Here is a 15558-nt window from a genome sequence, read left to right on the forward strand (position 1 = left end):
AACTCGATGGTAAGACTCTATTGCAGGTGACAACAATAACTTTGCATGCAGGACATAAAGAAATCAACCTTGAACTTATCAGGAAACTCTGAGTGGCAGAAGGTCCTATGTAGGATGCTGGGACAGAAAAGACATCGGTGGTCTTATGCAACATCAGACCCTGCATTCTACAATACTGACCTTCTGGTAAGATGTTCCCACTGGTGCAATAGTGGTATGGCAATTATGGGGGCAACCAACTAATTTCTGATTGAATATGAGGCCTGCTTCACAGGAGGAATTTAATGCCTGGTATAAACCTGTTCAAAAATCCATGATTAGGGAGATCATAGGCTCTTAGGGGGGAAAGCAATGGCTGTTGTTTTGCTAAATGGTCATGTTGTCAAAATGTCGTCTAAGTATTTATGTTTATACGTATAGATTTGTCCTCTCAAAACCAGTCAGAGAAGGGTCCTTTTGCAATGGGTAGTGGTTAATGCAGAGATTCATAACTGGTCAAAGCGCCAAGTGTAAAGAACTGAGTGCTCAGCCTTGGATAAGTCATTTATATCAACCTCTCATGAATCAAGAACCAGGAAACTTATCAGAATAGGGAGCAGAAAGAAAATAAGAACTACAAAATGGTAAGGAAAGTTGTAAAATGCTGAATTCCTGATAGGACATGGCTATTGCACACATCAACTCACAGAAGATATGGTTACCTGCATAAGACCTGAACAAGATCAAGTCATTAAAAAGTCTACCATGGATTGGGGAGGAGCTCCTGAGGCCCCATTCCTATTGGAGGAGCTGTTGGTAGTTGATGTCTGCTGAGGGAGTGAGAGCCACTCTCCTTTGAGGATGTGACCACTGGTAGGGGGCTCATGCTTCAGTAGACTGCCACCTACTCAAGTGCATGTGGTCAGCACTAACTGAACTCAGGATTATCAATAACTGAAACAAAAAATAAAAGAGGACATAAAGTTAGGAGACGGAGTGGGTGACACTAGGTGGAGTTGGAGGGAAGTAGTGGTGGACGGATGGGACTAATATACATTGTATAAATGTATGAAACTTTCAAAGACAAGGATATAAGGCTAACAGCGATAAAAACAACACAATTATTCATATACATGTGTTGGAGAGAGCTTGGCTAAAATTCATTTGCCACCTCATATTTACAGAAAATACCTGTTAATTTTCAACAAGGATACAATGAACAAAATAAAAGACCTGTACATATGTACAGTCCATTAGAAAGCAAGAAATTAGCATATAAAATTACATTTATTTGCATGTGTATGAGAGAAAGGGGAGAGAGAGACAGACAGAGAGAGAGAGAGAGAGAGAGAGAGAGAGAGAGAGAGAGAGAGAGAGAGAAAGTGAGCCATGGTACGAATGTGGAGGTTAGAAAACCTATGAGAGTCAGTTCGTTCCTTCCACCACATAGAAACTTGAAATCAAACTCAGGTCATTAGGTTTTGTGGCAAGTGCCTTTACCTACTGAGCCACCTCAGAAGCCCCAAGTTAGCATTCCTGGAGAAGATGGATGGCACCAACATGTATCCTCTTACACAAAGATGTAACATTTTATATGCACATTCAGGAAGGAGCAGTATGTCTACTCTATGCGAAATACTGGTAAAGTAAACTTTTCTCAGCGCCTCTAGTCATTTTTAATGAGCTTTGCTGTGATTTAGATGATTTTCTTCTTTCTTTCTTTCTTTCTTTCTTTCTTTCTTTCTTTCTTTCTTCCTTCCTTCCTTCCTTCCCTCTCTCCTTCCCTTCCTCCCTCCTGCCCTCTTGCAGTACTGGGGTCTAATTTGCATACTGAGTAAACACCCTACCACTGAGTTCCATCTCCAGCCTCCCCCTCTCTCTTTCTTCTTTCTTTCTTCTTTCTCTTGAGATAGAGCTTATTCCTTAGTCCAGACTGGCCTCAAACTTATGACCACTTGCTGTTTCAGTCTTCCAACTACTAATATTACAGATGTAACTCATTTGGAGGTGGTTTTTTTTTTAAAGAAAAGCTATATTTACGGGAAAAGGGGTCATAATGTTTGACACACAGTAGCAAGAGCTTAGTAAATTATTTTTTCTTTTGTTTTTTTCTTTTGTTTTTTTCTTTTGTTTTGTTTTGTTGTTGTTTTTGACAGGGTATCCCTAGTTACAGTCAGCCTGGAAGTCAGTATATGGACCAGGGTGGCCTTCCTCTGGTGGAGATCCACCTGCCTCTGTCTCTCAAGGACTGGGATTAAAGGCAGCACACTGTTTTTAATGTTTAAGAAAGAGCACATGAAACAACAGAAATTAAAGTACTTGCTTCTTTGGTGGCCTAAATCAACACACTTTTATTAGGCAATCATCAGGCAAAACATCTTGTAAAGCTGTTATATATAATCAAATGTTGCAGTGGCATCCTTGAACTCCATACCTCACAATGGGCCTCCATACTATGACTCCTTCAAATGAGGAATGGTCATAGGCATTATTAAATGCTCCTTGCTCTCTCAGCATCTTATAACATTGACTCTTTCCTGAGTCTGGAGCATGTTTTGAGATGTGCACACCAGAACAGCGCTGCTTTAAAGGTGATGACTGAGTTAATAACCTTAGGGAGGACCATGTGCTAGAAGCCTTGTCTGTCCACAGAAGCAAGTTTGATTTGTAACGATGAAGAGTTTTTCCAGGAGCAAAGAATGAAAGCAAAAGATCATTAAATTAGTTTCAGGCTTGGAAGGATGATGCAAGTGTGTAAATTCTTTTTTAAAAAATGTGAGTAAATGAATGTTCTTAGTAATGCTGGTTTGGAATCTCTTTGCGGTTCTACAGACCTTGATATAAGATATATGGCAAGGACTAATTAGTAGTTAAGAGCACTTATTTCTCTTGTAGACAACAGGAGTTTGGTTCCCAGCATACACACTGGGTGGCCAAAACAGTCTGTAATTCTAGCTCCAGAAGATCTGGCACCTTCTTTTGGTCTCTCTGAGTTCTCACATGCACAGAAACACACTGACATACATGCATACACATAAATCAAAATAAAGTAATGTCTAGTATGACAAACACTAAACATTATGAAGATGGCATTATGAGTTCAAGAATTTCCAAACAGAAAGCTGATCAAAATGAAATTGTTTGTTACATGTGAATTCTCTTGGTGATTTTCCTTCATCTTTCTTTGGGATTTAACCAGGTTTTTGCCCTCTATATACACATTCACTTCTCTGAGCTTTCCTTGCAAAAGCCAAATAGAGACTCTGAGTCTGAGTATTTGGCGGAAGAGTCTGCAGGGCATCTTCCGTATTTCTTAAAAGGCTGGGCATTTCATCACCTCCATAACTCTAATACAGTGCTACCCTCCAACATACAGAGGTAAAATGACCAGTGAAAGCAGGGTGTTTTGGAAGGTGACAGACAAGAGAAGCAACAGATCACTGATATTTTTCATTTTTATTTGCAATACTTTAGGTCCAAGTTTCAAACTGCAATATTTTTACACTCAAGACACAGTCATGCACAATCCATATTTCAAATTTCTATTGCTTCAACCACAATTTAAAACAACAATATCAAAAACAAAAACCCTTAAAAAGATCAGATGCTGAGGTTGGAAAGATGGAACCATACCATCAGCAAGTCTACAAAAGAAATAACTTACTTAAAAAATCAAACAGACAAAAGACCATAAATACCTTTAATCCAAAATTACAGAAGAATTTCACTACACATGGGTTTACAAATAACACATTTTGACAAAAGTAATGCACAACCAAATGAGATACAACTCAGTGAAAATGTAGATCCTTCTCAATTTATTTTATCTGGATGTTAGGAGTACAATCCCAGTAGACATCAGTACCCATGTGACTTGGCTTCTACTGGCTGATGTACTAAGATGTAAAATTCAACCCATTAATGGTGAAAGATTGTACCATTACTAAAAAATATAGTATATGCGGGTCCATAAAGCACACCACACACAAAGCACACACATTGAACTTGAATTTCACACTCAGGGCTGGTTGGCACTCTTCTGTAGGCAGGCAGTTGGGACCATCCATCAAACTAGCTTCTTAGTTTATCTTCAATAGCATGCTCATATAACTAGCCAATCACTGTGGGAGTTGCCATGAATAATGTTATTGATCCCCAACAGTTAATTTGTCAGATAAAAGCATGCAATTACTTTTTCATTTCTCTCTCTGCAGCTTGTAAGTTCTTAGGTCCACTCTTTGTAGTTTCACCCATTAAAATGCTTGGGTTCTGCCATCTTGTGCCATTTCTGCTTTAACTCTCTAAGGCCCAGCACTGCTTCATAGGAAAGGAGCGGTCCAAGTAAAGTTCTATTATAGCAAATGTGACAGTATACTTCTGCTCTAGTAGCAAATGCTAGCCACAGCTTAATGGAAACCAGACTTCACGAACACAGTGTATAGAAAATGAAAACTGGGAACACTGAGCAGAAAGACATTAAAATTAAAACAAAACATTGTGAATAAATTAGAAGGTTGCCACCAGTTTCATCAACATTCCCTAGCATTGTTAAATTCATTTACTTGTTTTTCCATCTCACACAGTTCTATTTAACTGCAATATAAGAGAGCCAGGCTTAAGCAAGTGATATTTGCCATCACTTTGGCAGGTTGAATTTGCAAGGCAACCTATTACACCACATGATGTCACAGCTTTCAGAAAGACCTTGAAGAGCAGTTAGTCCAATAACTTTAATTTGCAGATGAAGAAATAGCTATGGAAAATTTAAGTGATTTATCCAGGGTCACACAGCAAGTTAGGCAAAATGTTCGTATTCGAAGCCAGGTCTCTTTCCTGGCTAGGATTCCTTCTACTATAACTTACTCATTTTCTGGTATTACTGTCAATTTCTTCCTAGCTACTCAATCAGGGGAACATAGTACTTGTCTTGCTGTTGGTATTACATAACAGCATTCACCTGATGGCAGCTTCTGAAGAAGATTCTGATGGCACTAATCAGATTTTCTAAGTTCTTAACAAGTTCAATGAAATTAAGTAGCAGTCAGTGCCACAAGTTGTATCTGTGGTCAGAGGTGTGCACATGGTGATAGCTCAGTTCCCACGTTTGTAGCAGACATTCCCATGCATGAGAAGTTTACTTAGATATATTTGGTCACCAAAGGAGTGTGTACCAGAAAAGGAGTGGGAAAACTGAGAACTAACCAACAGAACAATTACAGAAATAAATCTTTTATGAAAAACTTTCATAGGAAAAATATTTCCATTATTTCCAAGGCCCTATTTTTTTCCTTCCCAATCCACATGCAAATATATGTTCAGAATTGTGTGTTAAGGTCATTCCAAATCACAGGCCCATTAGGCTGTTAGTTTACAAATGCTGTCCTCTTGTTCCAAGACTGGGAGGTGTTTACACCACTGGCCATTCATTTGTTTACGTGAATATTAACTGCCAATAGCTCAGTAAAGGACCTCAGCATTCAACTGGGATGGCAGGGTTAAGACTTCCATAAATATTAATAATGTTTAATGAACAGTCTATGAGTTTCCTAGAGCTAGGGTCTGCTTTTGATGACATTGTGTAACATGCATTATTAAAGTCCTCAGCTAAAATTTCTTTGGTGAGTTAGAAGGAAATTCTTCTCTTTTGGTGGCTGGTCTCCCTTTCTCTTGAAAACCACAACCACGGCCTAAAACTTATAATTATGCAGTACTAAAGCACAAGGAGACCATCCCAAGCCAAAAATAATAAGACTGATACTTAATGCCAACAGGGGTGATACTAAATATTTGTCTTAATAATTTCAGAATTAGGTAAGTTAGTAAGTGGTAATTCCCATTGAAATCAATGGGATTTGTCTACAGGTTAAGAAGAATCCTATGTGAATGATATTCATTCTTGTTATACAAGGAAATGCTGGTAGCTGGGTATTTTATCCTTGTATTCCTCCAAAATTGAACCTGAAAGTCTTTGGAAAACAATCCAGAAAGATGTCACCTGAAACAACTGCTATCAAGGGGGCTAACCAAATTGTAACCCCTCCAATCTAAAGCAACCAAAGTAGACACCTGGATGCCATACCAAAGCCAAGGGCAACCTGTTCCATAGCAGAATGCATTTGGAGTTCCAGCAGTGACATCTCCTTAACTTTGACTTATATAATAGCCTCCTAAGAAAGCATGTGCCATACCTGAGCATGTGCCAACCTCAGCACCCAGGCAAGCATAAAGACTATAAAATAATTGTAACTAGCAAATATCTGTGCCCTGCATGCTCTGGGCTCTGGCCAAAAGGCATCTGCTTCTGGCATCTTTTCTATGTTTCTATAGTTTCCTTTCTGTTGTTTATTCATTGTAAAGTAATAACATCAAAGAAAATTCCTGAAAGAAAATTTTCACATAATCCCACCACCCTAACACAACTGATTTCAATTATATGTGTTCACAGTCTTTGTGCATATGCACACTTATTTTTACATAGTTGTAATCCCTGTTTATGTTATTTAAATGTGAATTTATAGAATCTCTCTGACAACTGGCAGCCTCATTAGAAATAAACAAGCCACTGAGCAAAGGAATATAAATATTTACATGATCTTTGAGCTGAGAAATATCCTTTATAGACAAACATCTCAAACTATTACAACAGTTATACAGAAAACAGGAAGCAATTTTATATTTCTTTTCTTTTAGCAATGGAATGTGCTTCACAAGGGAGAGATAGATGTGAGGATTAGGTGGTTAAACTCAAACATCAGGGGACAATTCACAAGACTGAAAGAAATCTGGATAACACAATTGAAGAATAAATACTTGAGTTAAATCTTTTCATGGGACTTGGCCATCCAGTAGCCAAAATGGAGCATGGACGCACAAATATTTACAATGACACATAGACAAGATCAGCAAGAACGAAGTCATTACCCAACATGGTGACTGATTTGAGGGGATCGTGCCATCCCAAAATCCTCTTGGGATTATGACAACGTACCGGATCCTTGCTACAATATTAATGTTCTATTCTTTCTTAAATAAATAATCTCTACTGTGCTTCTCACCCTTCCCTGACTTTCCCACCGCCCTATTCCTACCTCAGGACATTTTGGAATCAACATTGGACAATGTGCCCTCAACTGTCTCAGGGCATACTTGCAATGGTAAAGATCTGGATAGACTCACCTGTGTTAAGATGAGCTTAAAAAAATTCAGGGAGGGGGAAATAATTGGTAATCATCTGGAATTCAAGTTGTTTGAGTATACCAAATATGAATCCTTCAGCATCATTTTGGCATGAGAAACAGTTTCTCTCTAATACTTATTAGAAATATACATAACTTTCCAACATGGGGAAGGGGCTTTAGAAGCTGTTCTCATTTGAAAATGTGAGAGCAATGCCTACTGGGAAATATTATCATTAAATTTTGGTTAAAAAATAAAGTACCTGGCTCTTTACTCTTAACGCCTTGAGCCAAAAACATAAAGAGCAGCCATTTCTCTGCCTACAGTGATCTGAAGCATCATTGCTCCAGGGTCTTCAAAATAACAACAAAAAGCCTTTACTACATGCAAAAGATGCTAACTCATGACTAGGACTTCCCAACCAGGATTTGGTCTCTCTCTGCTGGCAGAGGATAGCCATCAAACTGTTGAATTCTATTTGCATTACAGGTATTTTGTGAAATTCCCTGGTGGTATGAATGAAAAATATAATTTAAAGTAAAATAAAAATTAAGACCCTCTCCTTCTCTTTCTCGTTAAGAGAGAAATGTAACATTTAAAATTTTAGGTCCAGACACCTTTTTGCAAAGTAATCTTGCAATTAAGATTGTTATTTAATTTTCTTTTCACATTGTTTTATCCCACCGTGGATATTTGTAGGGAAGGGGAAAGACCCTCCCATATTTTATAATGTAGGAAAATATGAAATCCACTGGTGCTATCATCTTTTAAACATACACATATGTACTATACAGTTAGCAGAAACTCTAAAGAAAGTGCTTTCATTTGAAGGAAAGGATGGATGGTTTGATGACTAGATGTACCTCACAGAGGAGAGAGACCAATGTTATCAGTCTCTTTCTCTTCTCACTGACTGTAGATAAGCTCTATTCAGATTCTTTATTTCTAAAAATTAAGAAATATTTTATAGCATAGGTTGTTAGCACTTTAAAGGCTTAGAGAAACAAATTTCCAGAATTTATAAGACTGACTATACACTCATGCAGACACCTTCCAGATATTTTTCTACTCTCAGAAGATTCAGAAAGTACTAACTAATGAGGTTTTAATAAATAGAAATATGGTAAAATAATAGTTAAATTTTGGAATTTTCCTCAAGCCACAAAGGATTTCAGTTGGACTGATATTTCTTGGTGTATTTTATTGCAAATCAAAATTATTTTCAAGGACAATTTTCAACATTTTTAAAAGTTAAAAGCCCAAGTAACTCAGTATGAATACAACATATCCTGAAAAAGAGATTGGTCATATACAGGAAAAACAGGAACAAGGGTCTAGAGTCAAATGTTCACTTGGATTCAGGTTCCACTGACCTCCCATTTCTTACAGAGTTGAATGATTACTATATCTTCTCCTGATGTTCATTAAAAAATGCCAAGAGTTACAAATTGTCAAAATCAATAATTTTGATCATGAAGAACATTGGTTAATGGATCTATTTTCTCACAATATGCCTATTTTACAATGCGTGTGTTCCAGGAGCACAGGAGAGGATTAAATTCATTATCTTATTTTCTCCTACTTAATGATCAACAGGATTTCTGTATTATATATGTATCTTGTTTTCCTTTTGGCTCTTGGAGAAAGTCCCATTTTTGTTTAAGTAGGGTGTATTTTTTTTTCTATCTGGATATCCTAAATTTAGGACCTGGACTTATCCAACAGGGCAGCTACAATTTCAATGTGACCTTATTCTGGTATCAGAAGACCAACGAGCTGGTTTACAGGACAAATTAGCTACCACTTAAGCATCCTTGTTAAAATGTGACAGGATTTCACAATTAGCACTTTATTTAGATACAGTTTGTCAAAGTCCCTCCTGAACACTCATATTCCTCTCTGCTTTTGGAAAATGTCTTAAAGGAAACCTTTTCCAATACAAATGCAGAAAAACAGGTACACAAACCAAGCCACCACTATAGAAGAAGAATAAAAGAATTGCAACTCTATTAGGGCATGGACTTCCACAGCTTCACACAATACTTGTTCTATTTTTTCTTTGTTTTTTGTTTATTTGTTTTGTTTTTCTTTGCTTTTTTGCTTTCTTTTTTTAAAAAAAACATTTTGACATCTTTTTCTCTGGACATCTAATGACAATGCAAGTGAAAAACATCACATTAGGTAGGGGGTTTTGAAGGAGGTTCGAATGCAAGAGGGACTACTCTCTAACTTAAAAACAAACACAACACTATGAAGAGGGAGTGTGCATCTTTGAGAAATCTTTTTCTTCAAAGTGAACGCACAAAATGAGGGGATTCACTACTGGCTCTTTCGCTTCACGGTGGAAGTGACCACTTGCTGGTCACTTCGACATTGCTGCCCTGTGTGGGCTGCGATTCAGGCTTACAAATAAATTACATAATCTGAGGGAGTAGGAAAAAGGCTTATAAGAAGTTTCTAGTTATTTGAAAGTTAAGGAACCCCCACCCCATTGACTGTCATTTCTTCTACGTTTTCTGCAGCAGAGTTTTATTACAGTCCTACTCATCGGGGAGATGAAGGGTAAGGCTTGCAGTTCTAGCGGCTGCTGTTCTTAATCGCTTCCTTTGCAGCAATGATGAGAGGGGTGAGGCTGGAGAGGGGCTTGGCTAATTTTAAAAAGGGATGCTGTGAAAGGAAGGAAAAAGAAGAATTACTAGAATTCTTTTTTCAGCTAGTATATTACTTTACATTTTCAAGAGTCCCTTTTTCATTAAAATGTATTTTGAGCACCCAGTTAGACACCATTTAGTTTAAAAACCTTGCCAGTTTTTGTCCTCTGTCCTTTGTTTTTGTTTTCTTTTTTGTCTTTCAGTGTCATAAAACACTGTGGAAACTGACTTGGCATGACTTAAAACACTTGAACAAGGAGCTTGGAAGTTTTCACTCAGTCTGTAATGGCCAACAACTATTTAACTTTATTAAACTGATGGATGTCTCTGGATCAGCTCTCAGTCTTCAATCTACTACTGAAATCAATTTTACTATGAAACCAATAGGTCCCTATCCTTCAAACCCAATAGCTGTGCTGCCACCATGTTTCTTTTGGTCCATCTACAAGAGTTGATGCGAATATGTCTCTTTTCTTTCTTTCAAATGATTTCCTCTTTAGGGACCTGTGACATGCTACCTTGGGCCTTTCCCCATGCATGTGATCTGATTCATCTCTTTCCATTTTAACTTCTCTTCCTATCTCTCTCATACCAGAAGTTGGCTCTCATTAGCTCTTTTGGCTAGATAATTTCTTACAGATCTCATTTCCTTCGCAGTTTCAACCTGTCATCAAAATTAAGGGGATAACTCTCAAAAATGTATGCACTGTGAATTGGTCTCCTGGGCTTCAGGTCCCAGTTCTCAACTGCCTGCTAGATATTTTCTCTGGAATGTTTAAGTTCAACAATTTAAAAGGCATGCTAAATTCTCCCCAACAGAGTCCTCCTATGTGACATTAGCTACAGGAGCTTTGGAGTTAAACACTTTGTTTCAGTTTGTCTTTCTGATTATTATAATGGTTAAATGAGGCAAGTGATAGTCCCTTGTAAGCTATAAAGGGGCCAATAAATGTTGGTTAGTGCATTATCTTTTTTTAAATTATTATTATTTTTATGTGAATGAATGTATTGCCTGCATGCATGTAAGTGTAGCCATGTCCACGAAGGTCAGATAAGGATGGTTGTTAGCTGCCATGTGAGTACTGGGTATCAACCACAGGTCTTCTGCAAGAACAGCCAGCATTTTTAACCACTGAGCCTTCTCTCTAGCCCCTAATGTGTTATCTTCTAAAACTCATTCTTTTACTGAATGCAACTATTTGTTTAGTACCCTGAAGTCACTTTTGTCTTATACCCTTGTATTCTACATTGTAATAAGTTACCAAGTAAATTTACAATGCCTCTTAAATTTATCTCTTGCATTTCCTACTTAAGGCCCAATTAAAGTATAATAACCACTCCTTGGTTTACCTGCTTCCATTTTCTCCTGTTGTTAATTCTTTGTTTTGTTTCTTTGTTTTGAGAAAGGGTCTCATGTAGCCTAGCCAGGCCTTAAAGTAGCTGATGGTGGCCTGTTGTTGATCCTCCTGTCTCTGCCTCCTAGATGCAGAAATTACAGACATGTGCCACCATATCCAATGAATAAATGTATTGCCTGAATGTATGTAAGTGTACCCATGTCATGCAATGCCCCCAGAGGTCAGAAGAGGGCGGCAGATCCCCTGGAACTAGAATTAGGGATGGTTAGCTGCCATGTGGTGCTGGGTATCCAGTGTCCTATTGCTTATTCTCATTGCACACTGCCAGATAATTTTTCTTAGATAAAGCTTTTCTTAACTTTGTTTCTCACTATCTCAAGGTTTTCCCACTGTCAACCATCCCACCTCTTTATTCAGGCTCTCTCTTCATGTAATCTTCTGCAGCTTCCTTACATGAAACTTTTACTTCAGCAACACTTTCTATGATTTTTTCCTTTTATCATGACTACATGCCTTTGGGTGTACAAACTGTGACACTTCTATTTGAAATTTCAATCTTCACTTCTTTTCATCAGCTTTCTGAAACCAACTTCCAGGCCCAGCAGGATTCTTCTGTTTATAAATATTTTCTTTTCTTTTCTTTTTTCTATCTGGTTTTATTTTGTTTGGTTTGTTTTTGAGATGGGGTCTCCCTGTAGCCCCAGTTCAACTATAACTCACTATATAGGCCAGTCTGACCTCAGTCTTTCTCATAGTGAACCACCCTTCTCTGCCTCCCAAGTACTGGGATTACAGGTATGTGCCACCATACCCAGCTACAGATACTTTCTTATCAACCGAGCCAATGAAGGTATTTCTTTAGCCAACTATGTCACTTACTACTAGAAAAACCAAATGGCTTCCATAAGTCTCTAAAAATCTTACATTATTTTTTCATGTACCCAAGGAAATTGTGTATTTCTTGAGAGTAGGAATCAAGTCTTTGACAGGTTTTTAATCAAACACTACACTTATTTGCAAACTGAAGCAGCATGAATTGACTTGGGCCATAAATAAAAACACACAAATGTTCAAGACCTTTGCCTTTTCTCCATCCTTTTAGTAGTGGCATGAATACTGTACATCTCTCTCCTTTGATCCTCTAAAACAGGCAATGATAGGCTAGAGTAAAAGAATCAATTAATATAGGAGATATGACATATACAAAATGAAGAGATGTAATAAACTACTCAATTTACATTCAAAATCAGTTTTCAGATTGGTTCACATAAAAATACTATTGGGAGATGAACTAATTAGATAGTTGATTCTGTTCTATACAGCTGTGTAACCACACAGATCTACATCAGGGAATATGGGTGACAGGGTTGGAAAGATAGGGAAGTGAAGCATTCACAAGCTCAAATTTTCCACCCATGATTTGAGGCCAGAATAATTAGGTTAAAGAGCAACATCCAGATTTGATATTTTAGGACCTTATGACAATTTGTGAAATGCTCACAAGTATTGGAAAAGAGACAGCATAGCCTTTTTAATTCATCCAAATATGTTAAGCTCTTGTGTGGTTTGGGTTGAGATTTTTTTCCTGGATGTGATTTTCTGTCTTTAGACGAGTTTAAAAGTGAAAGAAACACATATTTTTCCATGAAAGGAAGTAGGCTAGAACACAATGAGTCTACAGTTAGCACTCTGAATACCCAAATGCTATACCTTTTGTTTAATGGGCTTGTATGTTCAAAGTCATGGAGAGAACAAGCAGTTGTTGAACTTAGATGTTCCAGGTGTTGATATTCACCACCAACAGTCCCTAGCAATAAAGCTATTTGTGTAACCCTGGGCATGTGCTGCTGCTTTGTCAAATAAGCACATCTTTAAAAAATTTACATTGGTTTCTATTAGGCATGTGGTAGAAAGTCAGGCAGTCCAAGCCTCAAATTAGAGCTTTTTGCCATTCAAGAGCTATGTGAGCCTCTATTTCCACATCTGAAAAATAAGATAATAACATCTCCCATACAGAGCTGTTGTGAGAATTGAATGAGATTATGTATGCAAAGAGTTTGGGACATAACAGGTTTTAATTATCATCATATGTATTAATCCTGAGAACCACAAAAAGGACAAATGGTTACAGAGACACTCACCACTGGATCGTGTTCAGCCAGGCAAGCAGGTGCCATTTCATATCAAAGGATATTTGACTACTAAAACACTAGAGTAACACATGCCATAGAAATAATTCCAGAGTTACACAGAGCCAAGAGCACCTGAATACAACATCCAGGGGCATGAGTAAAACGTATGACAAAACCAGCAGCACCAAAGGGTCTATAACATTGTGGTTTTTTTCCTTGTAAAATAAGATTCCAGAATAACAAAAGAGAATTATAGATTAAAATGCCAACTTCTCAGAATAAAGGTAACAATATACCAAGCAATTATGCAATAGATGCAGGCCTATATTTATGTGCCTGTGCTCTAAAATCAAATGGTAATAGACTAACTCTAATGACGTGTCTCTTGACAGAGCTCTCTTACATCTCTCCTCAACAAGGAAAAGTTCAACATAGTAACTCTCATCATATTGTCCCATTATATTTTCACCTGCAAAAGCTCCTTGGCAGATCCTCGCCTATCCACATCCATCTCAAGACAACGATTTAAAAAGTCACGGAATACAGCTGACAGTCTCTCAGGATTCTGGAGCTCTGGGGTTCCATTAGTGGCTATCAGATATAATGCCTATAGAGAAAAAAATGAAAGCTCTTCAGCATACATACATTAAAATCCTGGGTGATCACAGAACACCGAAATCAATTTTCTTCATGTTTACACTCTAGGCTTAAAAATTCTATTTCAGAGAATAACAGGTACATACATTCCAAAGGTTTTATAATATCTAGAAATTATTAATCTTGGCAGTAACTGAGGTGACAATGAGGTGTCAATGAATGTGTGATCAAGTACCTAGGAAATACAACTAAAGGACTGCCTGTCAATGTGTGACTTTAAAAGGTAGGGAACATAACCATACACACATGCCAATCTGAGTATGACCTTACCAAGACACACTGAAAAGTGACTTTCATTTACTAACTGCTGATCTTATTTGAATAACAGTTGTGAGCAGACATGGGATGAAGAGATCAGATCATAAAACTAGAGAAGCACAAGGAACCAAAAGACAGCAGTGCTTGGAAAAGAGGCAACTGGTGGGGTCCAAGGACACAAATACTTTTGTGATAGCTGAAACCTTATTTTGTTCATTATATTTCACATTATGTTTTTCCTATAATAAGTGGAAATATGAACAAAGTAGAAGTGAGTTGTTTTGGTACTAGGCAATGATGCATCTTATGGTAAAAACAAGTTGCCAATAATTGTTACACATCTTTGAGATCTTTTGATGTGTAAAGCCAACACAGAAACAGACTCCTGGTATGCAGAATATTTTGGTATTCCTAGCTTTCAAAGAACAGAATTAGACCCGGGACTGTGATAAAGTCACAAAGCTAAATCCATCTTTGAAGTTTCTTAGTAGCCCCAAAAGCTAGCCATTCCTCATGCCTCCCCTGAGCAAATAATTCTAGAGAATTTAGTGTGGACTCTGTATTATAATAGACACTGGAGGTCCAAGGATGAGTGAGACTGCCATCATGTTTTCAGAGACAACACAATTTAGTCATAGAATATAGAGCTACAATATGATGTGATAAGAACTGATACAGAAATGTAGATATTGCTGAATAAACACAAGAATGAAATGATTTTCACTGGAGCTTTGAGGAAGCTTTACAAGGAGGCTGGCATTTAAAGACAGTATTGAAAAATACATTAAAGCACCAGGGGAGGGTGTTGGTGTTGGATCCCCTGAATCTGCTGCTTGTAGGTCATCTTCTCCCTTTTAAATCTTAAGACATTTCCTCTTGAACTTGCTGAGAATCAAAGGGCTTGCTCAGGTTGGTTTATACGTTCTGGTGAGTTCTTGCCAACAGCCTCTGCAGATGCACTGCATAAGAAATGTTTATGTTCTAGTGGCTATCAACCTATCATTTTGGACAGAATCATCTGGAGGGCCTGTTCAAGGTTTCTGGTCCACATCAGGCAATTCTAATTCAGTAAATCTGGAGAGGAGCCCAATAATTTGCATTCTCATGTGTCCTGTTGATGCTGGCCGTGCTGGTTCTAGAGTTACACTTATAGAAGTACTTATCAGATCCACCCAGGTTTCTTAGACTTATCTGCATATCAGAACAACTTGAAGAGTTTTTTTTTTTTAATTTTTAAATTCCCATACTGGATTCCATTACCAAATTATGTAGAAGACTGCAAGAGGAACTAGGCCTCAGTATTTTTAAGATTTCTAGGTGATTACTTTTTATAAGCCACCATTGAGA

General features: G+C 37.6%; 1 protein-coding gene across 5 annotated transcripts in view; it reads right to left on the reverse strand.

Annotated features, from left to right (window-relative positions):
- Nucleotides 1-4132: 4132 nt before the first annotated feature.
- The window catches only part of Pak3 (p21 (RAC1) activated kinase 3), a 290822-nt gene continuing 279396 nt past the window's right edge, over nt 4133-15558 (reverse strand). For all 5 annotated transcript variants that reach the window (XM_008852948.3, XM_029556029.1, XM_029556026.1 and 2 more), the window contains 2 exons: nt 13766-13903; nt 4133-9822 (listed from right to left, as the gene is read on the reverse strand). In XM_008852948.3, coding sequence (XP_008851170.1) covers nt 9733-9822; nt 13766-13903 — 228 coding nt within the window. In that variant the 3' untranslated portion in view covers nt 4133-9732. The remainder of the gene's footprint in view (nt 9823-13765; nt 13904-15558) is intronic.

Source organism: Nannospalax galili, unplaced genomic scaffold (genome assembly GCF_000622305.1).
Source record: "Nannospalax galili isolate Female #2095 unplaced genomic scaffold, S.galili_v1.0 scaffold25, whole genome shotgun sequence".
Lineage (NCBI taxonomy): Eukaryota > Metazoa > Chordata > Mammalia > Rodentia > Spalacidae > Nannospalax > Nannospalax galili.